Consider the following 26,494-nt stretch of genomic DNA (forward strand, 5'->3'; position numbering starts at 1 on the left):
CAATAGCCCGTCTTCATGGGCGAAGAGTCTTTATCACCAAGCAGGAAAGGATAGAACTTGCTTCGAACGCTGCAGCAGTTGGTGATGACGTTGCTATCATTAGTGGTGGACGTACACCATATATTCTGCGTGAAAAGGGAGGCTTCAAGGAAATTTATAGCCTCGTGACTTGGGCATATGTTCAGGGTATAATGCATGGCGAAGCTCTGAAAGAGAATTGCCAAATTTATAGTATCACGATTGAATGAATGCGAGTAGAAAGTCTCGCACTCATGGTGAACTTGTATTTAACATTACAACGGCACGTATACCTTCATATCTGCTTTACTTAGCAATCTGGTTGAAAACCATTTTCAATGGGTATATAATGTAATGTAGTGAGCTTATCTTTAGATCACACGACAAGCATATAGAACTTCCCTGATTTGCGACAAGAGCGGCTTCCAACGTCCTTCAAGACCCGGCATCATAGCACAGATCTTGTTCTAGGAATCAACCAAGCGACGAGGTGGGATCAAAGAGATGAGGTTGGGATTCGTTTCTTGGGTCCAGACTGAATACTGTACACATCGTTTAAGCGGGGTGCATCAGCATTCGTCCTGAAGGCTGTCGTGAAGCGGAGACAATAAGTATAAATAGTCAAAAGTGTTGACGACCAGCAGCCTTGGCCCTTTGTTAGACACCTATGATTACAGAGCTTCAAAACATGCTTAGACCTAATGTCTCTCGGCCAGAGAGAGTGAAACTCATGTATGTATTTTCGAGAATTTTTCTTTCGCCACCTCACCGATCGACATGGAATCGAGTACTGACAGCCAGGCCAGATATATGATGGTATCAGAAAATGAGAAACAGGCCGAATTTGCGAGCAATACAGAGTACAGTAAACATACTACCCGACTGGCGATTGTTGTTTCAGGCAGAATTGAGTTCAGGTTTCATGATTCAGAATGGAGAACAGTACTTTCAATTTTGTCGTTTCTGCCGGAAATTTGCAGAACTCCATCCTTGTACAATTTGGAATGATTTCCGTTGCGAGGGATGACTTTGCTGGCGCCAGCTCCAGCACCTGCACACACTGCAGTGGAGTGGTGTTGGCATCTTTTACGTAGTAGACCCGCATTGGGCGTCAGCACCTGGGGTGTCACTAAGCAGTCTTACTGTATGGGTTGCATATGAGACCACGTCATCAAATTGTTGTTCCTGCGTTGCCGGTGCACCTAAGCGAGCTTGACTGGCCGTCGGCATGGGCCAGAAAAAAAGTGTAAATGGCATCGGGATCTGGCAGACTGGGAGGCCGGGATAGAAAAAGGTGTGGGTGACAGAACCCAAAAATCCCACCACTACGGCAGGCCAGCAATCGATAACAAAATATGCTTATATCTAGCCCACAAGGCTGGACGCAAACCCTTTTTATCAATGAGTGTCAACTAAACCGTCAAAGAGGTACCTCATGACTTTTGGCTGAACAGATTCCACAGGATGAGGGAACATTCGAAACCTCCTTCAGCCACCTGGCCAGGCTCTTTTCAATGTTGGTGTAACCTAACGGGGCTAAGCCAAGATCTCTGCAAGACACGTTAGGGAAGCTGGCATCCTGCCGCTGTCAGTTTGTCCCTGACCTATATGGTAACATGGGGATGGACGCAATCCATCATTCCGCTATGACTTTTGAAAAGCTGAACCTGTCTCTCGAGCGTTCTCGTACGGGATATCCTTGCATAATAGCATATTGTATTACACGGTTCTATGATTCTGATTTGCCAGAGGAATAACCCTGAGCACAAAACTCTGCAGATAATAGGGAAGATTTGATGTCTAAGAAGCATAGACCTAGCAATCCTTGATGGCTAAACAGAGGTGACCAGAGCCCACCAGCAAGCTAGCTCGGGCAATGTGCTCCGTAAGCCCACCAAAATTTCAGAGGAAGTGGAGAAAGCGGTGGTCTGCAATTGCATTTCAGGCTTTGCTCTCTTCTTGCACATGGTTGCTTACAAAAGCACTTGATGACGGGCCGAAATGATGCGATGGAAGAGGTGTGGCAATTTCCGCTCTAACACAGCGTCTGCATCCAATGTTCTTGTTCTGCCAGCCCGCTTCGCCTGAGGGTCGTGTAGTAACACAATAGGTTGTAGCTGGCGAAACTGACAGTAGATAATAGATTCGCGGCAGGCTTTTGTTCTTGGAGGGCAACTATTGGGCTGCCCACCGAAGTCGTTATCCAAATATTGGCAAGTGTTGTCCGGGATCGGCAAGGTTATCTGGTTCCTGGAAAGTCGAGCACTGTTCGGAACGAAGAAAACTCTGAACCCCACTGCCGACAATCACTCGTGCTATCGGTCCCACAGCCCTGGGGAGCAGGGAATGAACCCCTGCTCATACCTAACCACTTAAGTTATCTGCATCCTACTCGATTCGTCTGGAGACGAGTTGCGCGAGAACATGGGTCAAACGTCTCACAGTTTTCAGACGAGTTAGCGAGCTCTTCTTGCACATTGATTCACTGCTTTCGATGTCTTTATGTGCGATGACCACACAATACATCTTGACCAGTCAATCAGAGTGTTCTTTGATCGAACCAACCAGCTCCAAAGTCATTTTAGAGGCCTGATCCACAGCTATGCTCACTTGCTAGTCTGTATCCACTTGCAGGCCCCTTGTTGTCTTTCGCATGAGTTGTCACCAGGAAGAGGATTCTGGGAGAAACCATTCCTATTCTCTTGGCGTGCAACCATGGCCCTAATCTGTAGAAATACAAAGCATGTCCCAGAAGTGATTCTTTGACACCGTTATCCATCCTTCTGGTTCCACTGGTTGTTCTATTCACTCCTTTTCCAAGCCACTTTGACAGTAACCACAACTTTTTTTTCGCCTGGACGCGGCTTGACTTACAGTCAATTCAATTCCAAGTACCATTCATTTAAGACCATTTCCAACAAAACCCGCAATCAGCCCCGCAACCGCATTAACGACTATCCGACGACGTTACAACCTACCTCAGCGGCGTGACCAAATCAGTAATCACACTGCGTAAGGTCATTAACCTCCACAACAATTTCCTGCGAGTAAGGACTGGGTAAGTTTGACACAAGATCTCCGTACTATTTTTCTGCTTAGTCCGTTGTCTTCGCGCTACATTGTTTCATTTCTTTTGAGATACCTTTTGTTCGGCCAGTCACAGTCCCTCTGGTGCTTGGCTTTCGTTATCGCCCAGCACACCGCTGCAAGCCTTTTACCGCTACTGTGTCAGTTACCCCAATTACCAGCAGTGTGAGAACGTGGGTTGGGTGGATGCCAGAGGCGGACAAAGGCGGCACCAAAGGATGGATCTACGCAAACAGAGCTTAAAGAGATGCTAATTCAGGCACCTTTGTCTGATTGGGCCCCCAGAACTGCAATTTCCCCTAGCCTGGAATTTCCCCCTTTCACCATCTCCACTCTGGGCCTTAGCGCCCAAAGCCGCCTCCACCCAACGAAAGTTGGTACCACTTTCTAATTTTCCCGCCCCCTTCTATTTTCTCTCTTATTCTTTCACCACTTCCCACCCGACAATCTTTTGACAGCCTCGTCGACGTTGCTTTTCGATTCATTGGATTTCCTTTGCATGTTTAGAGAGCTCGTTCTCTCGTTCCTCTCCTTAAACAGATCACGCTATTATCAGCATTAGCATCGCAACACCTGTGAGATTCACCTATCCCTGTTTACCATACCATCAGCTTCTCGCGCAGCATTCCTGCGTTGTCGCATCCTTCGCCCGGACCATTCAGGGCTTGCTGCTTGTTTGGGGAGTCACCCTTGTGACACAGCAATTGAAGCCCCTTTCACATCTCTTGTCACACGCTTTCTGCACTGCCTGCATTCAAGAACTGCCTTTGACAACTTGCTGACATGCTGGACATGTTGCAGATCTTTTCAAGCCAACCTATCGTCATTGAAACAGCCAATCTTTGAAGTCATCATCGAAGTCTCCGAGAGCACTTCGACTACCATCCTTTTCCGCCCAAGAACTGACTTGAAGTCGATCATCAACTATAAAATGAAATTTGCTGCTACCATTGCTTTGACCGCTGCTGCGGCTCAGCTCATCCTCGCCCAACCTCACGGTCATGCTCACCATCACAGAAAGCACGTCCAGAGCGTTAGCGTTGTGAAACGCGACACGGCCACCGTTTATGTCGACGAGTCTGGCAATGTCATGGCACTTGAGGAAGTATGTCATGGCCTAGCCTCCAAGAAGCTGAAATTTAAGGATGGCGATGCGCCAGAGGACCTTTGCAACAAAGCAGAACCAGCACCCACACCAAGCACCACTGCCGCACCAGAACCTAGCAGCTCTGCAGCTGGTGCGGCCTTCTATGAAGCCTCATTAACTGAAGAAGCCTCTTCCGTCGAACCTGAACCTACCCCGACAGAGGAGGCATCCTCGTCTGCAGCGCCTGCAGAAACCTCTGCTGCACCTTCACCAAAGGAAGAGGGGAGCACAGGTGGAGAAGCCTACAAAGGTGGTAAAGGCCTTGACTCCGAATTCCCCGACGGCGAGCTCGATTGCAGCACCTTTCCATCTGAGTATGGCGCAATCCCCGTGGATTATTTGAAAATGGGTGGCTGGATAGGAATCCAGAAGATCTCTATTGCCAACAACTTCGTTCAAGACATTGTTACTGGTATATCTGGCGAGAACTGCGTTGACGGCGCCATGTGTTCCTACGCGTGCCCACCCGGCTACCTTAAGTCACAATGGCCTAGCATGCAAGGTGCAACCGGTCAATCTGTCGGAGGTCTTGAGTGCTCCGGTGGAAAGCTCAGACTTACGAACCCCGACTTGTCAAAGAGCCTGTGCATCAAGGGTACTGGTGGCGTCAGCGCAATGAACAAGGCCGGTGGCGTGGTTTCTATCTGCCGTACTGATTATCCTGGCACTGAATCAGAGACTGTCCCCACTGTTGTTGAAGCTGGAGCGACCGAGGAATTGGCTTGCCCTGACTCTGGCACCTATTACAAATGGAAAGGCATGCCCACCAGCGCTCAGTACTATCTTAACCCTATCGGCACCGGCCCAGAGGATGCATGCCAATGGGGAACTGCGGGTACCAAGCTTGGTAACTGGGCTCCAATCAACTTTGGCGTCAGCAAGAAAGGTTAGTCACGATGAAAACGCTTTGTAAGACCACGTTAGGTTTGCTAACTCAGTCCATAGATGGCACCACATGGTTGAGCATTTTCCAAAACAAGCCAACCACCGAGGAGTTATACGAGGGCACGGTAGAGATCACTGGTGATATTGTTGGCTCCTGCAAATACGAAAATGGACAATATTGCGGCGCCACTGGCTGCAACAAAGATGGATGCACCGTATGCCATTTACCTTGGCTTAGTCCTTTGTGTTGTCGCTAACAAACTGTGTTAGGTATCGTTGAGCTCCGGCGAGGCCACGTACGTCATCTCATAAACAAACCAGATATGACTTTTCCCTTTGTCTAGAGGATGGCGTCTTGACTTTTATGTCGCATATCTCACATCGAGCCAGCTTCTACGCCGCCTTGCGGTAGGGGTTCCGGATTTCTAACTATATCTGCGGCATGTACTGAGAATAACCTGGTGAGATGCAAAGAGTCAAGTTTAGACTTCCCGGCGCGATGGAAATCTTCCCTTGGATGTTGGTTTTCCCCTCCGATCGTCTCCTGCATGCATGATACCCACGTTGTCGATGCATGCATTTCAACTCCTGGGTGGACTTTCGTGGTTCCGATGCCAACTAGCTTATTTTTTCGTCCTGCAAGGAAGATGTACATACATTTCTCCGTTTCCGGACGGTCGTTCTTTGTATCTACAGCTTTTCATGCCAAGTCTTTTCCCTTCCATCGATGAGTAGCAGCTGGAATGACTGCTTGCCACGTTACGGAACTCCCTCTGATGTCGTTGTCAGTTGAAACTGCTGGCTTCCTTGTACATAGATTTATACACAACATTTGGACTCTTTTGTTCGTCCCTTGATATACGTCAGATATCTTCTGAGCTGGGTCTTTCGTCTCCTGCTGCTGCCTGCTCTATGCATGAAAGGTACACCGGCAAAAACTTTGCCCCGGTTCTCAACACGCTCTCAATTGGGTCTTTCCAGAATGTCTACGCTTTCAAGAAGCTCCTGACGAACACCTCGGCCTCCGTTTTCCTACCTCATGTTCTCCTGTGGTTCAGGAAAGAAAATAAGAATGATTTATTTGGTACTAATACCTAAAAGCTGCTGTGATCTTGAAGCTCCGTTGTTCTTGCGTATGAAAATGTGGTGCATTTTTTGTAGGTATGGAGCATATCAGTTCATCAGAAGCGAAGTACTCTGTATTGAGTGTGCAGGGAATCAGGGGCGGGATGCCAAGCCTGCTGATCTGGCCCTTCCACTGTAGTTCAAGTTGGAGAACCCTTGCTGTGATTCTACAATTACTTCAGCCCACTATCACTTGACTGTTTAGTTAGCTGTATTTGCTTGCTTGAAATCCGAAAAGTTCTTCAGTTCACTGTCCATCGATTGCTCATCCAGAATTGGGCTTCTTGTAAGGTGCTGGCGGTCTGCGACTCCGAATAAGCTTCACATGAGTGCTTGTTGGAGCGGATGCGCGTGAGCTCGAATGGCCCATATGAATGGCTTTGCCAAACATGGCCTTGACGACGATCCTTTCAGCGAGAAGTCCGCTCTTTCAGGATTGAGAACATTCGACGCCTTTCGTGAGTCCCTCAGAAAATTCCGTCACCCTTCTCTGCATGGCTCCATGAGCAGCCTTGAGCCTTCTGAGCTGCTTCTGACCACTGCATAGCGAAAACTAAGCCTTCATATACCTCTGCCTCGCGTCGCGGTGGCCAATGGACACTGCTTGTCCTCGTCATCTGCTCGGCTCTTACCTTCTCCGAGTTGCGCGCCTGGTGGATCGGGGTTGAGACGCAACATTTTTCTGTCGAGCGCGGAGTATCTCATGAATTGCAAATGAACCTTGATATCGTGGTCGCCATGCAGTGCAAAGATTTACACGTTAACGTGCAAGATGCAGCGGGTGACAGAATTCTGGCAGGAGATCTTTTGACGAAGCATGAAACAAGCTGGCAACTCTGGACAGACAAAATAAGCAGGAAGAGGCGAAGAGACCATCAGGCTTACCAGCTCTTGCACGAGGAGAATGCGGAGCGCATGCAAGCTGAAGAAGAGGACCAGCACGTCGGACATGTCCTTGGACACATGAGAGAGGGTGGCAAGAAATTTCCAAAAACACCTAAGCTGAGAAAAGGAGAGCATGCGGATTCATGTCGCATCTTCGGCAGCCTGGAGGGCAACAAGGTCCAAGGCGATTTTCACATTACAGCCAGAGGACATGGATATATGGATTGGGGCTATCAGCAGCATCTGGACCATACTAGTTGGTACCCCTATTTCGCTACAGAGTTAGGACTAATCGAAGCAGCTTTCAATTTCTCGCATTATGTAAACGAATTATCTTTTGGACCACATTATCCGTCTCTCCTCAATCCTCTTGACAAAACTATATCCACAACGCCTTCTCATTTTCACAAATTCCAATATTATCTATCAATCGTGCCTACCATCTTCACCAAGCGCCGCATCTCCACGAAATCTGGTAGTTTAGACCCGGCAGCAATACCCCAACCACCGACCCTCGACCTTGTCCCTCTCAAGGATAAAGATGGGAAAGAAGTCTTGCACGTTTTGAATCAGCTCAGCAGGGCAGATTCTAAGACCCTCTTCACGAATCAATACGCGGCGACATCACAGTCTCGTGAGGTGCCTGACAATACTGTACCTGGCATCTTCTTCAAGTATGACATCGAGCCTATCCTGCTTATTGTGGCGGAGCAGAGGAGTAGTTTTCTTGCTCTGGTGGTAAGGCTGGTCAATGTGGTTTCTGGGGTACTTGTAGGAGGTGGTTGGATGTTCCAATTGAGTGGTTGGTTCGGAGAGATGATGGGAAGAAAAGGTAGAAGAAGCAATACCGGCGTTTTGCATGGAAGACATGCTACTGTTGAGGATGACCATGATGATTGAAGGGCTGTTCTAATGCCAGCCACTTCGAACAGGTTGTGAACGTCTACACTTAGTGTGCTGCTCACCGTTTGGTGGTATGGGGGCCGTCTAGCAGCCGGCAGAAACATGGCTCCTTCCTCATTGATGGTGGACGCGTCAACTACCCCCTCGTTTCATTCTTGGTCCTGCCTGCCCGAAATATCCGTCACATCGAGAGCACGTCTCCCACGTGTCCCTTTGCTCATGGAATTCGATGCCGCCTGATGTCTACGAGGTTGAAGCAAAACGATCATTAGGGGTATTCTGGCACATAAGCGTGCCACCGTCCTGCTGCTCTTTGGACTTCACAACTTGTCGAATGGAGCGATCATGGCTTCTGAAGCCGTCCCCAATCAAGTCAACATCTACCTTTCCTTCTATGACGCTAGCGGTCAGCAAAGTCGCCTTGAACAGCTTACCACAGGCACCGTTGCCTCCCCAGTCTGCCACTTTCTCGCTAATGAGGAGACTGACGAATCCTTGTTTGTGACCGGGGACAAAGATAGTCTTCACTCACACGCGTGTATAAGTATGCTGGAGGGAACCTTCAGTCTTATAATACTAACCATATATGCTAGATGTTTATGCTAGCACAGCTACACTTTGTCTCTTCGAAGACAATCCCGAAGGAAGCTGGGTTTTGCCACCAAGATGGAACCCTGGTACCTCTAACTTTCTCGATCGAACTCCTGTCATGCGCTCCAGCCACGAACAACAAATTGCTATTCAATTACGGCCAGGGGATCAAATACTGTCTAAGGGTGGGCGTTGGTCCATTGACTTCTTCGCAAGGCCTGCAACGCCAAATATCGTCTCCCCCATCGAGAGGAGAGATAGCCGTGACGACCATGACCAGGTTCAGGCTACAGAGCATCCCTTTAACTCGTCGGTGGAACGATCGTCTGCTTTCTCACCAACAGCCTTTTCTCCTGAGTGCCTTCATCGTCTTGTTGAACTGAATGAGCCCAGCAGGTCCATGACATGGGCAAAACTCGCTTACAGCAATGCTGAGGATCATGCTGTTCGTCAGATCTCCCTTTGGCAACATTACAAGAGCACTTTTGAGACATACGGCTCCCTCGTCTCACCAATGGTCCTTCTTAAGGCTGTTACATATGAGTTTCCATCAGTGACAATAATGAAGGAATTCAATGGGGTGAAGTACGTTCTGAAAGGCATTCGTCTGAGAGAGAATCAGTCCCCATTCTCTTCCATCACAGACGAAGACCGAACCGAAGTCACCACATGTCCTCGTCTGACAGAAGTCCCATTGGATGCAGGAGCTTTGTCGCCTGATGTGATGGAAGGTACAGAAACGCCGACCTGGAAGGTAATGGAGGACTCACAGGGAGGACTTCCTCCCCATGCAGCTGAGAAGAATGTCTATGGAGAGTGCATACTTCGCAGGTCACACGTACCTGAGCCACTTCCACCAATGCCGACAAACTCTACTGGACAAAGTAAGCATGTAGAAGCTACTTCACCTCCGTCAAGCCACCAAATGCAGCTTGCTGAAGCACAAAACATGCGCAGTCCAGTATTGAACGAATCAGACGCAAGCCAGTCGCTGTTCGTTGAACACACATCTAGCCCTCATCAAATTTTGTCCTTATCTAGCTCCTGCATAGAGACGGTCTCAAACGATCCACAACTACGGAGTTCCACAGCCTCCACTGATGTTACCTTGGTAGATCTCGGAGAAGTAGCTGTGTTGACGAAGGGTGAGGAAGGTCACAGTGAGTGTTGTAATGTTTCACGCACAGAGGAGTCACCTGTGCCTGAAGACGAAATTTCAGCACAGCTTCGTCAGTCACAAGTCAAGAGGACCAGACAGGGTTCCTCGCGTTCTCCCGTGCCCGGGAAGAGGACTAAAATTGACGATGAGCAAAGCTTGGCAACAGTGAACATGGATGGTGATATCATCATAGAGCAAGATTTAGAGCTAGATGAAGACACGATTGTGGTCGAATGCGGACCCATCACTCAAATAAACTCTCAGCCTGACGCCATCCCTCAGTCCCTTAGCCGAGGCAAAGAGATCTCGATGTCAACAAAAGATCCGATCGACTTATCATCGTCTTCAATTTCAAAGAAGCACCAAGAATCATCGCTACCGACCGATAACACGGCAAGAACAGCCACGTCCCATTTCTCGAAGCAATACTCTGGTGAATCTCCATGCGTCCTGTTCTCAAGTACCACCGAGATTGATTCCAGGAAGAACATTATGGCTTTTCTACGTGAGTGTGGTGGCAAATCAGTCAACAGGATAACCTCAGCCAACATGCTATGTGTTGGGAGCAATCAGCCACTCAAGAAGTCCGCTAATCTGGTGCTGGCGGTCTGTATGGGTCTAGACATCGTCACCGATAAGTGGCTTGTCGAAAGCCAGCGAAAAGGCTTTCTCTTAGATGCACACCACTACCTTCCCAGAGACGCACAACGCGAACGCCAGTGGGGGTTTAAACTATCTGAAGCTGTCGCCAGGGGTAAGTTGCGTGGTGGAATGACCGGCTTGCTGGGTGGTATCGATGTCTACTTTACCCATGGACTGAAGTCTCTGCTTGCGCACAACTTCCGAGACTTTACCGCTGTGGCTACCTGCTTGGGAGCGGACGCGGTCAAGAACGGGCTACCTAATAGAAAAGAACTTAGAAAGGAGTTTCTGATCCTTGGCACTGCGGACGACCCTCAGACTCTGCAGGCATCACACATGGGACTTGAAGTCTGGAGCAAGGATCTGCTAGTGATGGGTGCTTTGCGGGGTACTATCCAACGCGTTGATGAGTTCAACGTTGCAAAGCCCATGAAGCAAGAAAGCGACATGTCTGAGGAGGAGCTGTAGTTATATGCGAGGTGTGGAAGGACAATTAGCCTAGCATGTACGCTTCACACTACAAGCATGTTATGGATTTTGCAGCGTTCTCCTCAAGGTGGAGGTCTTCTATCAGGACGTGGAGAATTACATGTCTGATACTACTCAGCACCCTCACATTGTGATCGTACTTCCTTCTGAAACTTTTCGACTCCCTGTTCTTTGAGTTCAGTATCTTAGCGTTGTTGACAGCAACCACCATGGGAAAAACCGTCCAAGTTGCCGCCAGCGTGACTTGTAACGCACTTGCTTAGAGTTTTCAACCTTGTAGCAATTCACTGGATGCAAACTGCCGCTACGTGAATGCCAAGGAAAGGAGGACGTCGTAGATGCCTCTTTCTGCAATAGTTATTGGGCAGGATGAATTTTATTCAACACCACACAGAGCACTCCGGACATGCTGAGTCGGGGATTTGTGTTGTTATCATCAAGATTTGAAATTGCTCTGGGTCAGGACTTTCTTGGCTCCGACAGTCCCCACTAACTTAGTACTAGTTAAGTCTCCCTACAACTTTCCACACCCTCAGTTAACGACCATGAAATGGCCGGCTTCCACTCGCCGTGGCTTGGAGGCTGCACATTTCCGTTGTTCTGTCGTTTTATTGACCCAGACCTCTCCCCGTGATAATATTTTGACAAGATATCCTCTACTGGCAGTACGGAGCCGGTACTGAGAACTGGTTGACGACCCGAGAAGCCGGATGCCTTCAGTTGCAGTGCGACAGGTAACTGCAAGCATTTCTCCTATCGATACCTAACCAGCCGCGGGACGGCGCATCGCCAGGCTACTTCAACGGCTAAGATTGCCAAATCACGAGGTCAAAATCGAAAGTATAATGTACGCCTAGTCCTAGCTTCAGCAAGCGAAAGAAGAAGAGACAGGAGGAACATTAAGGTTGAATGTTAGCGCTGCAGCTCTCCTGGTACCTGCAGTCTTAGTGTTGCCAGACGAGAAGCAACATTGCTCATTTCAGGTCAAGCGCCGCGCCAACAAGATGCCCTTCCTGTGCTTCTACAGATATCCTGTCCCTAACGCTCTACGGCTCTGCTCCCAACTCTGGGTCACGAGTTCATTATGGCGGTACAGCAAAGCGGTGCGTTTAAAGATTATAAATTTAGTGCCTGAAATATGAGAGTTCGAGACTGCGAGCACTAACTATATCTCTGCGGCATGACGACAGCTCTGGTCTTGTTGAACTCTCCTGTAATTGACCAACTTGGTACCTTGGTCCACTCATCTCGGTGAAAAAGCGCCACCCGCTCCACGAGCAAAGGAGCGCCACCTTGCCACAAAATTGGCAATGTTAGGACAAAGCGCTGAATGAGTAATCCTGCTGATGATGACCCAATTTAGGTCAAGCTCTTTGTTTTGAACCACCTTGTCTGGCAAGCTAACCGCTTCATATCGTTCCGGCTGGCTACCGCGCTGGTTAGTGATCTCCCTGCTTGGACGTTAAGGTTCGACTATGCAGGTCCCACAGTAACCTCTGCAGCTTGTTCTGCATGGATGAGGGATGAGGTTCTGGGCACTGGTCATCAAGGCCAGATCGCAGGGGTGTAGTAATTTACCTTGTTTGAGATTTTAGCGCCGCAGTTACACAAAGGCTCACGATGTCTCTATATACATGTCCTTTGACACGTTGGCTTCAAATTCTTTCTCTCCGTCGCTCTTTGCATAAGCTCACTTCTACCTACATGTCCTTCTTTTCCACCCGGCTGTAGAGTCAGTGACTCTCGCTATCCGCTCTCTACGAAACCCAAATTCACGCTTGGTTCGTGAAGTTTCCTTCTTTTAAAAAACTCATTGACCTCGACTGCCACTCTTTCAGTCCAAAACTTTCCATTCTCCATCATAACAAGCTCCTCCGCTTCTGTGAACCTACTCTTAAAGGGTATCAAATTTTAACTACGTCGAGATGGCACAATCAGCAATCCTCAGTGCCCTTGGCCTGCTCGCCTTGACCGCTTCTCCCGTCGCTGCTTTCTGGCGCTTGCCATGCCAGGCGCCTGTTGTCGTTGAAAGGGCCGATCCGATCATCAATCCTGGAGTCGCATCTCCTCATCTTCATACCATCATGGGCGGAAATGGGTTCGGCTTCAGTATGGATTACGCTCAGACCCAGGCCTCATCGTGTTCTACTTGCACAGTGCAAAAGGATATGTCGAACTACTGGATACCTAATCTCTGGTATGCGGGGGAAAACGGAACCTTCACCAGTGTTCCGCAAGTCGGCGGTGTCCTGGTTTACTATCTGTATGTTACTTCCTTTGGGGGTTTTCGGTTATTTGCTAACTTTGAACCAGACAACGTCCAGGTAATGGAGAAAAGCTCACTGCTTTCCCAGAAGGACTTCGCATGGTTGCTGGTGATTCGATGAAGCGCAGCTTCGGCAACGACAAGGAATCGCGTGCAATCAGCTATGCTTGCTTGAACTTCAACGGCCCAGCAACACCTGAGACCAATGGTTTTCCCACCAGAAAATGCTCCAGTGGCCTTCGTGCCCAGGTCTTCTTTCCGTCATGCTGGGATGGAAAGAACCTCGACTCACCAGATCACAAATCTCACTTGTCTTATCCTGTCAACGATCATGCTTATGGCTCATGCCCACCATCACACCCTGTCCATTTTGTCTCTCTCTTCTACGAGGTCCTATTCAGCACCGATTTGTTCGATGATATGTGGTATGGTGATAAGCAACCCTTTGTGTGGTCGATGGGCGACCCGACTGGCTACGGTCTCCACGGTGACTTCTTCAATGGCTGGGATGTTGCTCATTTGCAGAAAGCCATTGATGAGTGCACCAGCAACAGCGGACGGGTCGAAGATTGTCCTATATTCAAATTGACTACTAACGATGTTGCAAAGGGATGCAGGATCCCACCTTCTATCGACGAGCAGACTAGTGGTACACTGGACGCACTTCCAGGCTGCAACCCTGTACAGGCCGGGCCTGGGAGAGCTGTAGCTCAAACTGACTGCGAAGTGTCCAGTGTCATTGGTAAGCCGCAGGCCTATTTTACCGACCTCACCCAGACGAAGGGATGGTCGTACGTCGGATGTGGCACTGACAGCATATATGCACGCAAGTTTACCGGCGCCAGCACTAGTTCAAGGACCATGACCGTCGAGACTTGTGTTGATTTCTGCTCTGGCAAAGGTTTCTCCGTTGCCGGCACTGAATACGGTAATGAATGCTACTGCGCCAATTCTATTCCGTCCGATGCCGCTCCCGTTCCGGGATACATGGGTAACTGCATGATGCCATGTGCTGGAGACGCGGGTGAGTACTGCGGTGGAGGTGGTACCATCTCATTGTATCAAAAATGTACTGGCAGCTGTCAGAATGTTCAATTCGCTGTTGTTGGCAATTCTACCACCCCGGCAGCCAACTCTGCCCCTTCTGTGATGTCTAACATTGCTGTGACAAGTTCTGCCACATCAAAGGCAGCGTCTTCACAATCGACCGTGCCCGCGACCGCTCAGCCAACAGTAGCGGCTGCGAGTGCTTCTCTATCCAGTATGACAGTACAGACAAATGGATATTACGGCTCTCAATCTGCGTCTTCCTTGCCTGTTATAAGCAAGACTCCCGCCAGCTCTGCAGATGATGGCGAGGCTACGAGCGCACCTGAAGGCGTCATTGCAATTCCTACAGACGCGACATCTGCTGGCGTTTCTCCTACCATTTCTGGCACCGCGGTAACCGAGGCTACAAGCTTCCCCATTCCTTCTTCTGTGCCAAAGACCAATGTCACCTTACCTGATGGCTGGAAAGCCGGCGGCTGCTACGTCGACCCCATCCGCCCTCGACTGTTCAAATTCTGGGCACCCTTCTCCGGCAATGAGATGTCCAGCTCCAAGTGCGTGGCTTACTGCGATGAGCAGGGCTTTCCCTTCGCAGGCACACAGAATGGGGGCCAGTGTTTCTGCTCCGAGGATATTTCTGAGAACGCGGAGCTGAAGGATGAGGAGGAGTGCAGCACCCCGTGCAAGGGCGTCAAGGGCGAGATGTGCGGTGGACCTGGTAGACTCTCTGTCTTCACTAAGCTTGATGACGAGTCAGATGTGGGTAGTAAGAAGAAGAGGCATCTGCATAAACATCGTCGCAGCCATTATGCCGCGGTGTCTTAGGTCAATATTATAGTCTGGAGAAAGGGCTGGGTATAGTGGGAAGGAAGGGAGAGGCCAATGCGAGCATCGAGCTGATGAGGGGAAGAGATGGTATTCTATTCTTGTGCACTCCTGGCTAGAGCACCTTTGATTTTCGATTTTGAACATTCTTGAAGGCGAGGATTGGATCCGATAAGAGCACGGAAATGTTTGTCTTTAACAGGATTGAAAGGCGATATAGAGAGACGAGAGAAAGACATCATGATTATGATCATGATGAATGCATATTGCTTCTGATTCAGGAAAACTGCACCCTCCACCTTCACCTCTTCTTCTCTTAGATGGCCCCCGTGTTCAGATCATTTTTCAAGAACATCAACACCACAGACAGATCAATCGTGCAATAACACCGTACGCTTGTCTTTGTGTGATGAGATGGGGTTGAAGACGAGCTCCGCATAAAGAGCCACCTTACCTTCCTGGCGGCGCCAAACCCTGGAACAGGCTCATAGACGCACCATCAACTAACTTAGTGCTTTCTATTTTCTATCAACCGTCATGTCTCGGGTTTCGCGCTCCAAGTGGCTACTCGCTCTGGTTGGTGGGTGTGTTTGCGGCCGCTCTGAAGGTGGAAAAGCTATGTCCATTGTCAATGGGTTTTTCGCCTGATGAAGGTGTGACGTAGTACATATGTGCTGTGACAGAGAAATGGAGCCTTTATCCGTGCTAAAATTGCAGTGCAGGTAATGCACGAACCCTAAACCGAGAGGGCAATTGGAGGTGTACTTTACCCGCAGCCGGACCCTTACTAGTGTGCATTAGTGTATATTAGCTCTGTATTAGCTTGATATTCCAATTATACAATAAATCTTCCTGATTGATTATGATTAATCACATCAATTTGGATGCAAATATAGTATAAATTATTATGAGCAATCATGAGCAGTCATGATTGATTAAGAGCACCCATGATTAATCAAGAGCAATTATTTTCGACAGAATCTGCATTTAAATAGTTGAGATTGGTACTTGAATAGGATTGATCTCAACAAGTTGTATACAAATGTAGTACAAATTATTATGATCAATCGTGAGCACTCAGAAAGACTTGTTGTACTGTTATTTCTAGTGGTAGTAGTGGCGTGCGCTATCAGGGTCCGGCCGCGGGTAAAGTACACCTCCATATGTTACCTTGATTCGGAATACTAGTAGGGTAAGTTGCATGTGGGCCAAAGTATGCTTGGTGTCTTTATTAGCATGCACGCTTAGGTAAATAGACTCACTGCATGTTGTTCCCTAGCAGTCCTACTACGTACTAACTACTTAGCACAGATCACGATCCTATGGGTTTCAATTATTTGCATACTAAGCAAGATGCAGGAGAGTCACTAGATCCAGCTCAAGTAGCCTAAGGTGGTCAAGATGCAAATGTGAGCAAGGCATTGCTAGTATTCCAGTTGCTGGCACGTGGTAGCGTCTGGTGCATGCAGGGTCCTCCGGTCCTCTAGCCCACAGCAGTGATGTTTTCCTCCTTCCCACTTCCCACTCCATCCATCCCACCGCACCCACCTCCTTTCCATCCTTTTAACTTGAATATGCTTAGGGTTCAAGGGGGAAGAGGTGAGACGTAAGTACGAAGGACCCTTGATGTCTTGCAGAAATGAATCATTCGCTGTCTTACTCTGATGGTCTCACTGCTTCTTAAGTGGTCTGAGTGGACAACAATACTAAGAGGTTGATATTGTTCTCCTTCCCAAATACTATGCCCCATTTCCAAGCGGAGACTGTGGCTGATACTGACGGATGTAAGCTTCTCTCTGCTCCATTGCCACCAGTATCAGAAGGTGTAGAGTCGCGGACAGAAGACAAGATGTCTGAAGAGCCATGATTGTCATCCTCCATCTGCAACCACTCCTTCTCCACTTTCCCTTAAATTCTCCCTCTACTGACAAATCTGTTGCCTTCCTTATTTTTCTCTCTAGAGTACTGTAAAATAAAACCTTGCATCTAGCGGTGTGTGTCTGGTAGTCCTTCACCCAACTCCATCAAACACAATCTCGATCACCAACACCGCTGGAGACTGCTTTCACTGTTCGCCTTCTGCCATTTGCGGTACCCTCAGTGTATAGCTCTGCTTCCACTTCCACTTCCCACTTCACTTCTACTTCTACTTCCACTTACACTTCCACTTCCACTTCCACTTCCACTTCCACTTCTTCGAAATTCAGCATCCACACATCAACTGCCGCCTCTCGCGACAGCCATTCGCCGGCCTGACTCGATCCTCAGAGAAAAGACTGCCTCTGCTACCTCGCACCGCACATCTACCAAAGTCAAGATGGACGTCTGGCCAGAATTTGAGGTTGGTGCGAATTATTCTGTGCCACCAGACTTCGATCCAGTCTCACAGCCGATCTGGTACTTGCTCAAAAATGGCACTGTCGACTATCCCTTCAATTTCGACCGAATCGACCGCGAGCTGTTCTATTCCACGCAGTGGAGCGTTGTCCACGGTTGTACTATCGGAGCCGCAGTGATGACCTTGCTACATGTTCTCGCTCTCACCCCACTCACAAAACGTCGCACACTGATCTTCTGGCTCAATGTTGTTGGTCTCGGCCAGGTTATTGCTAGAGGTGTTGTTGCCTCGCTCTACTTCACCCGAGACAGATTCGAAACCTTCTATGTTGTCCTTGCCGGTGACTCGGCGAGCGTGCCTCCTCTACATCGCTTTCATTCAACCCTATCCGTGATTCTCAGCCTTACGATGATCGCCACTGTTGAGGTCATTTTCTTCGTTCAAGGCCGGGCGATCCTATCATCGTTGCCGCGGCCGATGTACTTTGTCCTCCTCACAGCCTTGATCTTGTTCGGTGTGGTAGCGATGACCGCGCGGCTCATCTATGCAGTCTACAACATCCAGGATATCTGGGTCTGGAATCGCGTCCAACGAGATATCTCTCCAATCCCTCACTGGGTTGAACCAGCTAGTGGGTTATGATATTTTGTGTTCCTTTACGTAGATACTGATAAGTTTCTCAGCGCTGGGATGCTACGTCGTCACCATCGGCTCATGGTCGTTTGTCTGGACCTGTTTCATAGGAAGACAGATATTCCTCCGCTGGAGAATGAACATCATGCGTGGTAAAAGCTTTGGCGCCATGAACGTTCTGTTCCTTGCTGGGATCCAGTCTATGATTCTGCCGAGTGGGTACAAGTCCTTGGTTGTCAGTTGTCTTCGGCCCAACCACTAACATCTCCAGTCTTCTTTCTGATCATGCAGTTCGTACCGGAACAACACAGTTTCATCGGTGCCGCGTATATTGTGATTCCATCCGTCCTCTGCTTGATGCCCTTCTCATGCCTCTGGGCTGGAACAATCTCATCAGCAAACGGACAAGGGTGCGATGAGACAAATCGTACACCACACTCCCTTGGTCTCTCTTCGAAACTCCCGTTTGCAAAGATTTCGTCTTCGGCAAAATCCCATTCGACGAACAATACCACTAGAAATCTCAGCCGAGCCTCCGCGACCAGCCAGCACCGGCGTGTCAAGCCCGTGAAGTCTGCGCGACCGACAACCAACAATCACGTGGACAAACTCTATCCCGAACTGCGAGACGATGATCAAATCGCTGTCACACAAACCTACACCGTACACACAGATGGCTCAAGTCGCAATGACTCTGCTGTCTGAGAAAGAGGCGGCAGGGAAGTCGTTGATAAGGCAGAGCATTGGGTGAGAGCAGAAAGGAGGAAATGATACTTCTTCCTCTCATAGCTTGATACGTGCTCCGGGCTCACACGTACAGAGAGTCACAGGCAGTTCAGATAGAGCACACAGCAAACGTGAATATGGCGTAGCAGCGTTCCCACAAATCAAGAATTGCATTTGCACAAATCCACTCTATCAGTCGCTTTTATCCATTCCACTTCATCGTCGCCAGGCATAAAGGGGCCTGCCAGCGTTGGGTCTTCTTCTGTGGAAGGGTGATTGAAGTGGTTGCCGTAGGCATTCTGCCCATCCTTTACGCCTATTCCATCACATAATAAGTGCAAGATGATGGGGTGTTTTGTAGCCAGACTGCAAGTTGTTTTTTGGCCTGGGTGATTCGGCTAACCAATGTAGTAATTTGACTTCGGTTACAACCGACCGACAAGTAGGAGGTGGGGAGGGGAAGGGGTGGAAAGGATGAAGCTTTACTATTGACTATTCAATCTCTGGATTACCTGCCCGGGGCTGTTCTGTCCTGCCCTGTCTGGCTTCCGTGGCTAGATAGGTGGTGTGGTTGTGGCTATCTAGTCTGAACGTTGGGCCGCCTCGGCAGTTTTCTCGTTCTAGTCATGCTGCTTACCGTGCATGCTGAGGGCTGCGGGCTGTCCATGCTGTATGCTGTGTTGTTTGGGGGGTCCAATTCTGAGGAAGGTCAATGGCTGCACCTGCAACGAAGTCTGAATCTGAGAAAGCTGAATTTGAGATATTGCCAATCGATAGTAAAAATACCGAGAATGATGGTATGATTACGCATAGAGCAAGAGAAGAGATGCGAGGTATCCTTAAGGGGTTTTTTATCCTCTTATATTGTGGTGAGGTGCTTCTGTCAAGAGGGGAATCGGGAAAGAAGTAAGTTGAAGCTTGGGAGCTACTGATGGATGATCGAGGAGGAAGGCTTGAGGTTGTTCGGGTACAGGAGGTCCAAAACTATTTCACAGTCCAGATTGAGGCATTAATTGAAGATTGAAATAGGTGGATACTGGGCCGCTAGAGAACATACCAAAAACCTACCAAGAGTTACCAAGTAGCAAGATCTGATGCACAACCAGCGTGTCCACTGTCGCACTTGAAAGCAGCATACTTTCAATCTCTCCATACTTCAAATGTCATCCGGGAAAGTCCTTCGTGAGTGTCGTCTACTCCCTTCCTCTTAGGATATGGGCTTAGAGAACTTCGAACCGTGAAACTCAACCTGAGATCCGTGCCTACTGATTCCCAAAGTCGCTTCCAGCTCCTCTCGTCGTGTCTGTACATTGAATCGGAGCGCCGCCCTGGCCGACTTGGTACTTCCCCGGATTCCTGATGAGCGATCTGGCTTCCAAGTATGAGGCTTCCCATCCGTGGTCGCAACAATTTCACCACTCGCTTTGCTGCTTTCACCTGATCGTCCCAAGTGAAGAGGTGGAAAAATAAATTGGCGTGGATGATATCTACTTTCTTGTCAAATTCTTTTAATCGTGATGATTCGTCAAATATATCCGCCGGCGCCACGAAATGCGTGCGAGGCAGCTTCTCCTCGTCGCGGAAAAGATCATATCCAATATCCACAAATTCTGCAAGTAAGTCGGCTCCGTACACGCAATCAACCGGCACACCATCAAAGATCAGCTTTCGTACGTCTTGGCCAAGACACGTACCGAGATCGAGGAACGTCCGAGGGGAATCGAGTGATGTGGCGTCTTTTGTGTCCTTGTCTCCACAAAGCAATGGTAACACATGCACGTCATACAGAGGATGGGTGCTAAGTGCCAGACCCAAGAATCGATACAGACCTAGGCAAGGGTACTGATATTGTTGATAGGCTTTGTCTCGAAGTCTCTGTACATGTCGAACCTGTTCTTCTCCGGTAGGAATACCGCTGTACTTGTCGAGAAGCTCTTGCATCTTGTTCGGAATGATGGGCACGTCTTCGTCGAAAAAGCGTGCATTGTCATCCTGATATCCAGATTGGTTGTTGAGCAACTCTGCCGAGGGAGACTGTGTTGCCATGGTATATGAGGTGGGATTCTTCACTCAAGCAAACATCGGTGGACCATTCCAAGCACAATCTGGGCCTCTCTATGGGCGATTTGGCCTGAAAGATCAGTCCTCCTTGCTTGTGTCATCCAAGAGACCCATCGGCAGAAGCAGCCCGCCGATCCCGACCTCCAAGGAAATCTCATTTCCTACGTAGTTAGTACAGCCACTTCCTCATGCCATCACCACGAGACTCTCGGAATTCCATAGTTACACAACACATGATTAATTGGCCACGCCGTCATCGCACTGTCTCACTCACAATTGAGGTACAACCAGTATTAACAACCTACCCTTCTTCTCGACCAAAGCTTCTGTCGAAATATAGAAGCGCTCATTGGTTGGAGTTCCTGCACGAAGCCCTGCGTTTCGCCTGCTTTTGATTGGTCAATTTCTCCTGCATTTCGCTGTACCGTAAGCTACAGCTGATTTATACGTACTATGTATATCTACGCACGCTACCCTCTTGATTAGATAGATCAACTCGCTTACTACGCACTTCCTGCAGACTGTTACAGCTCATTTCCATGGTTCTTGGACAAGAGGCACATAGTTCAAACACTATGACCATGGCCACTTGGCTTCTGAGCTATGGTTCGCCCTGGCCGTCGAGTTCTGGTGTTGGTGAACGCTGCTACTCTACTTGGCCAGTTGCATTTACCCTAACTAGTCACTAATCAGAGCATGACCTGCATGTCAACCGCACAGCAGCAAGTACTCTGGGCAACGGCTTCAAGCCACACGTACACCGCTGTACCTACTTCTACTCAACAGCTTTCAAAGCTTTGTGGAGGAGAGTAACCTCTACGCAGCATCAAGGATCCCTTCATTGCACAATTGTCGGCTGTCTCTTGTTGTGGTCCACATTGGCGTCATCCAAATTCCGTAGCGGTACGATCTCTGGGGCTTTTCTGACCCATCCTATTCGATCTTAGCTTGAATGCAACACGCACAATCAGGACACACGTAGCTCTCAAAGTTGGCAGACATACAGCGGAATAGCCTTTCAGTTGGATACTCATTTCCCCTCTGTCTCTACACCTACCTTGCGTTCATGCTCATGCAATGCAGAGCCGGTTGCTCGGTGATGCAGCTATCTACTCAATGCGATGTTCCGAATGCCACCGCATGATTATGAGGAAAAGAGGGTAAGTTACATTGAGAGGAGGTAGCTCTATTGTTTCCCTTTGGATCCTATCTTTCTCTAAATGTTTCCTTCTGTAAAGATTTCTTATTTTTCAAATCAAGTACGACAATGAGGCCGTCCGAGAACCTATCTTTATCTGCGGCTCTACTGCTGCTGACCGCTTTCCAAGTTCTTGCGAGAATGTCGCAGACGGCCACAAATGGGAAGTCTCTACTGGGTGATCTTTCTGAGCCTTTGCTTGCCGAGTACCTCACCGACACTCCCCTTCCAGACGGCTTCCCGTGGGGAAAGGCCACGGCTTTTGACACGAATTACTATACCTCTTCTCCTGATACAGGTCATATCCCTATCGTATTGTAGGCAACGCACACTGATCTGCCCAAGGTGTCACGAGAAAATATGACTGGATCGTTTCGAGGGCCACTTTTGCACCTGATGGCTTCAGAAAACCGATGATTGTTGTGAATGGGGCTTTTCCTGGGGTGCGTTCGAGCGAGAACAAGGCAATAATATTGCTGATCATGCTGGTAGCCTCTCGTCGAAGCCAACTGGGGTGATATGATCGAAATCACTGTCCACAACGACATTCGCGACCCAGCCGAGGGTACGTCCTTCCATTGGCATGGTTTCCCCCAGCAGAACACTCAATGGAATGATGGCGTTCCGGCGTTTACCCAATGTCCAATTTCTCCTGGTGGAAGCCTTACATACACGTTCAAGGCCGAGCTTTATGGCACAAGCTGGTGGCATGCACATCACTCTGCTCAGTATACGGCAGGGCTCTTGGGGCCAGTTGTCATTCATGGACCGCAGAACGTGCCGTATGATATTGACATTGGCCCTGTACTTCTCTCAGATTGGTACCATCAAGAGTACCACGCACTCGTAAGGTCGTTGGTAGAGCCACGTCCAGACCCTCCAATCCTAACCAGTGATAACAACCTTATCAATGGCAAAATGAATTTCGACTGCTCAAAGCTAAACTCGAGTACCTATGTCAGCGGCGCAGACTGCACGAACGACGCAGGATATTCAGAATTTATTTTCGAGGCCGGCAAGTCACACCGTCTACGCCTCGTTAACACTGGAGCGGATGGTGCGCAGCAGTTCTCGATTGACGACCACGAGATGACGGTCATAGCCAACGACTTTGTGCCAATTGAACCTTATGACACTAACGTTGTGACTATTGGGATTGGTCAACGAACCGATGTCGTTGTGAAAGCGGGTGGCGATCCTGGCAAGTCTTACTGGATGCGATCAATCATTACCTGCTCCAATACCAATCAGCCTGAGGCACTAGCCATCATTTACTATGATAGGGCGACTAATGGCTCTTTGCCTAGCACCACTGCTCAACGCTACGGCAATGCTGGATGTGCAAACGATGATTTGACACAGACAGTACCTTCGTACCCTATCGCCATCGAAGAACCAGAGACGACACAGACAGTAACCATGACCGTGTCACAGAATGAAACAGGCAGTTGGCTCTGGTATATGAACGATAACTCGTTTTTCGGGGACACAAGCAGGTCCATGCTGTTGTTGGCGAAAGAGGGCAACATTTCATTCACAGAGTTCGAACCGCTAATATATAACATGGGGTCTAACTCCTCCTTTCGATTTATCGGTAAGTTGGAGGACTCCTCATCGTTGCATGCCCAGGGCGCTCATCTAGCTACAGTTAACAATGAGTCCCCAATATGGCATCCTATGCATATGCATGGTCACAACATGTTTGTATTAGTTAGTTACAGCTTCAATGTAGCTCCTTGAGCTGACGGTGTAATGCATCACTGACTTCCTTGCAGGCGGAAGGCGATGGCACCTGGGACGGAAGAATTGTGCGTCCTTCCAATCCCCAGCGACGAGATACGCAGCAGGTCCGCCCAAACGGGTACATGGTATGGCAAGTCGATGCAGATAATCCCGGGGCATGGCCATTCCACTGCCACATTGCCTGGCATTTGTCATTGGGCATGGCATTTGGTATCCTTGAACGGCCCGATGACATACAAAAACTCCCCATACCGGAGAATAGATACCAACAATGCCAGGAATGGAATTCATGGACGGCTAGCACATTACCACAGATTGATAGCGGTGTATGATTGATGATTGCCAGATGAGGGAAAAGGTAAGGCGTCAAGGGATTTTCCATGCTTAGTAGAGTCTAATGCTATATTGCATGGCGGTTAGGTTGGCGGCTTCGGTCGGCGAAACTGCGCTGCAGAAGGCGATCATAAGCAAGTCATAATAGAACCTTTTACTACGTACACAGCACATGGAACAAATGCTCCATTGCATGATTACTGGCACGTGCTTGTGAACCTACCTTCCGTCATACATAAGCATTTCCGGCTTGGCATCCGGCTAGTTGGCCGACTCGGAGTGCAGTCTGACAACCTCGGCACTTGAATTTCAATATTTGGTCAGTTTCCGCCATCTTCCCCACACTTTCGTCAACACTTATGCTTCTCGACAGCGCGGCCTGATTCTCAGTAGTCAGCATCTTCTTTAACCTCAAATACGCATACTAAGTTCTGTGTTCAACTTGAGCCATGGCCACGGAGAGGCTCAGCTCGATACTTTCACATCTGTCTCCGGGCAAGAGTGCAATCTCTACCATGTATGCATGCATATGTCTTACAGTTTCCCCGGAAGCTAATGCATTAGCGACGCAGCACGCAGAAGAACCCCGATGATGTTGTGATAACGATGGCCATCCGGACACCCCTGACTAAAGCCTTCAAAGGAGGATTCAAAGACACGGGTCTCGATTACATGGTCTATGCCCTGCTTAAAAAGGTGGCTGAGGAATCAAAGCTGGATCTCTCAGTCGTAGAAGATATCTGCCTCGGCAATGTGGGAGACCGCAGTTCTACCGTGTTTGTTAATGTATCTGTTGACAAGGACGACAGGTCTCTGATAGCAGGTCCGCTTATATTGTCCGCGCCGCCATGCTCGCCGCTGGCTTTCCACACACAGCTGGGGCCTCTTCCGTCAATCGATTCTGCTCTTCGGGGCTCAAGGCTGTTCAAGATATTGCAAATGAGATTAGCGTGGGAAGCATAGAATGTGGTGTAGCGATTGGAGCGGAGTCAATGACAACCGGTGGTAAGCTCTGCTACAGATGTTGTCTAGGGTCTGCTAATCCATGCAAGGTGACCGGCTGGCCACACCCTTCCACGAAGCTATTCTTCAGAACCAAGAAGCAGCAGACTGCATGCAACCCATGGGACAGACATCCGAAAATGTCGCAAACGACTTTAACATCTCAAGAGAGGATATGGACAGATACGCCAACGAGTGTTTTAGAAGAGCAGAGGTTGCTCAAAAAGCGGGGTGGTTTGATGATGAGATCGTGCCAATTACTACGAAAGTCAAGGACCCGAAGTCAGGCGAAATGAAGGAGGTCATTCTTACAAGGGATGAGGGGCCAAGATATGGTACGACCGTGGAATCTTTAGGCAAGATCAAGCCTGCTTTCCCGGACTTTGGCAACAAGACCACTGGCGGGAATGCCAGTCAAGTCACCGACGGTGGTATGCATACCTGCACTCTGGGGCGCAAATTTGTGACTAATCGTTTGCAGCTGCCGCCGTTGTCCTCATGAAACGATCGAAAGCCATTGCGTTAGGCCAGCCCATCATGGCAAAGTTCTGCGGCGCTACCGTAGCCGGCGTACCTCCAAGGATTATGGGTTGGTATTCCCTGTTTAACACATTGTCAACATTCACTGTTGAACTTACTAATTCCGATTTCAGGTATTGGCCCATCTGTGGCTATCCCTAAATTGCTCAGCCAGTTTCAGTTGACCAAAGACGACATCGACATCATTGAGATCAATGAAGCATTCGCATCAATGGCAGTATATTGTCTGAATGTACTGGGGCTGGATCACAAAAAAGTCAACCCAAGGGGTGGTGCTATCGCTCTGGGTCATCCGTTGGGTGCAACCGGTGCTCGGCAGATATGTACCATTCTGAGCGAGGCACGGAGGACGAAGAAAAAGATATGTTTGACCAGCATGTGCATCGGAACGGGACAGGGCATGGCGGGTTTATTTGTGAACGAGCAAGTCTGATCGTTCTTAGGTCATTCTATCCGTGTATCATATCCATAGCAGCAATCTTTTCGAAGAAAAGATACTCAGTATCCTAAAGAGAATGCCCACAGAAGGCAAATAGTCCGTCTAGCTCTGAAAGTGTTGTACGGTGCTACTATTGCATCTTGGCGTCTCAGGGGGTGGCGGAAGCCAGTTTGAGGGGGTTTTGGGGTACGGGGTAATGGGGGTATGGGGGTTTGGAGATGGAAATTGAGGAGTCAGTATGGTCCGGAGGTCCAAGCTTCTAGCCTTGGCAATTCCCCACATGAACTTGTGAGCTCAATAATTCACTGTCCGCCGAATAGCTGGTGAGAATACTGAACATGCTATTGTTCCATGGGATAAGACCGGTTTAATATCGCTATTCAAACACAGTGACTATTTATTCATCTAC

At 48.9% G+C, this 26,494-nt stretch overlaps 7 protein-coding genes across 7 annotated transcripts; 6 read left to right on the forward strand and 1 right to left on the reverse strand.

Moving 5' to 3' along the window:
- Window positions 1-4,036: 4,036 nt before the first annotated feature.
- On the forward strand, window positions 4,037-5,449 carry EPUS_01566 (uncharacterized protein; the record flags this gene model as incomplete). The annotated part of the gene is made up of 3 exons (XM_007788704.1): window positions 4,037-5,138; window positions 5,198-5,352; window positions 5,408-5,449. The coding sequence occupies 3 exons, from the start codon at window positions 4,037-4,039 to the stop codon at window positions 5,447-5,449; spliced, it is 1,299 nt and encodes a 432-aa protein (XP_007786894.1).
- A 1,174-nt stretch (window positions 5,450-6,623) lies between these two features.
- Window positions 6,624-8,047, forward strand: EPUS_01567 (uncharacterized protein; the record flags this gene model as incomplete). The annotated part of the gene is made up of 2 exons (XM_007788705.1): window positions 6,624-6,720; window positions 6,810-8,047. 2 exons carry the CDS (start codon window positions 6,624-6,626, stop codon window positions 8,045-8,047), a joined length of 1,335 nt encoding a protein of 444 aa, XP_007786895.1.
- Window positions 8,048-8,395: 348 nt separating this feature from the next.
- On the forward strand, window positions 8,396-10,910 carry EPUS_01568 (uncharacterized protein; the record flags this gene model as incomplete). Its single annotated transcript, XM_007788706.1, has 2 exons — window positions 8,396-8,594; window positions 8,644-10,910. The coding sequence occupies 2 exons, from the start codon at window positions 8,396-8,398 to the stop codon at window positions 10,908-10,910; spliced, it is 2,466 nt and encodes an 821-aa protein (XP_007786896.1).
- A 1,946-nt stretch (window positions 10,911-12,856) lies between these two features.
- Window positions 12,857-15,072, forward strand: EPUS_01569 (uncharacterized protein; the record flags this gene model as incomplete). Its single annotated transcript, XM_007788707.1, has 2 exons — window positions 12,857-13,194; window positions 13,245-15,072. The coding sequence occupies 2 exons, from the start codon at window positions 12,857-12,859 to the stop codon at window positions 15,070-15,072; spliced, it is 2,166 nt and encodes a 721-aa protein (XP_007786897.1).
- A 2,317-nt stretch (window positions 15,073-17,389) lies between these two features.
- On the forward strand, window positions 17,390-18,748 carry EPUS_01570 (uncharacterized protein; the record flags this gene model as incomplete). The annotated part of the gene is made up of 3 exons (XM_007788708.1): window positions 17,390-18,041; window positions 18,094-18,258; window positions 18,315-18,748. The coding sequence occupies 3 exons, from the start codon at window positions 17,390-17,392 to the stop codon at window positions 18,746-18,748; spliced, it is 1,251 nt and encodes a 416-aa protein (XP_007786898.1).
- Window positions 18,749-19,909: 1,161 nt separating this feature from the next.
- Window positions 19,910-20,815, reverse strand: EPUS_01571 (uncharacterized protein; the record flags this gene model as incomplete). Its single annotated transcript, XM_007788709.1, has 1 exon — window positions 19,910-20,815. One exon carries the CDS (start codon window positions 20,813-20,815, stop codon window positions 19,910-19,912), a length of 906 nt encoding a protein of 301 aa, XP_007786899.1.
- Window positions 20,816-22,169: 1,354 nt separating this feature from the next.
- EPUS_01572 (uncharacterized protein) lies at window positions 22,170-26,079 on the forward strand (the record flags this gene model as incomplete). Its single annotated transcript, XM_007788710.1, has 10 exons — window positions 22,170-22,326; window positions 22,374-22,471; window positions 22,521-23,622; window positions 23,677-23,732; window positions 23,804-23,896; window positions 24,669-24,880; window positions 24,928-25,109; window positions 25,157-25,537; window positions 25,588-25,695; window positions 25,760-26,079. The coding sequence occupies 10 exons, from the start codon at window positions 22,170-22,172 to the stop codon at window positions 26,077-26,079; spliced, it is 2,709 nt and encodes a 902-aa protein (XP_007786900.1).
- Window positions 26,080-26,494: the final 415 nt, after the last annotated feature.

This window comes from Endocarpon pusillum (genome assembly GCF_000464535.1).
Source record: "Endocarpon pusillum Z07020 unplaced genomic scaffold C721943, whole genome shotgun sequence".
In the NCBI taxonomy this organism is placed as follows: Eukaryota; Fungi; Ascomycota; class Eurotiomycetes; order Verrucariales; family Verrucariaceae; genus Endocarpon; species Endocarpon pusillum.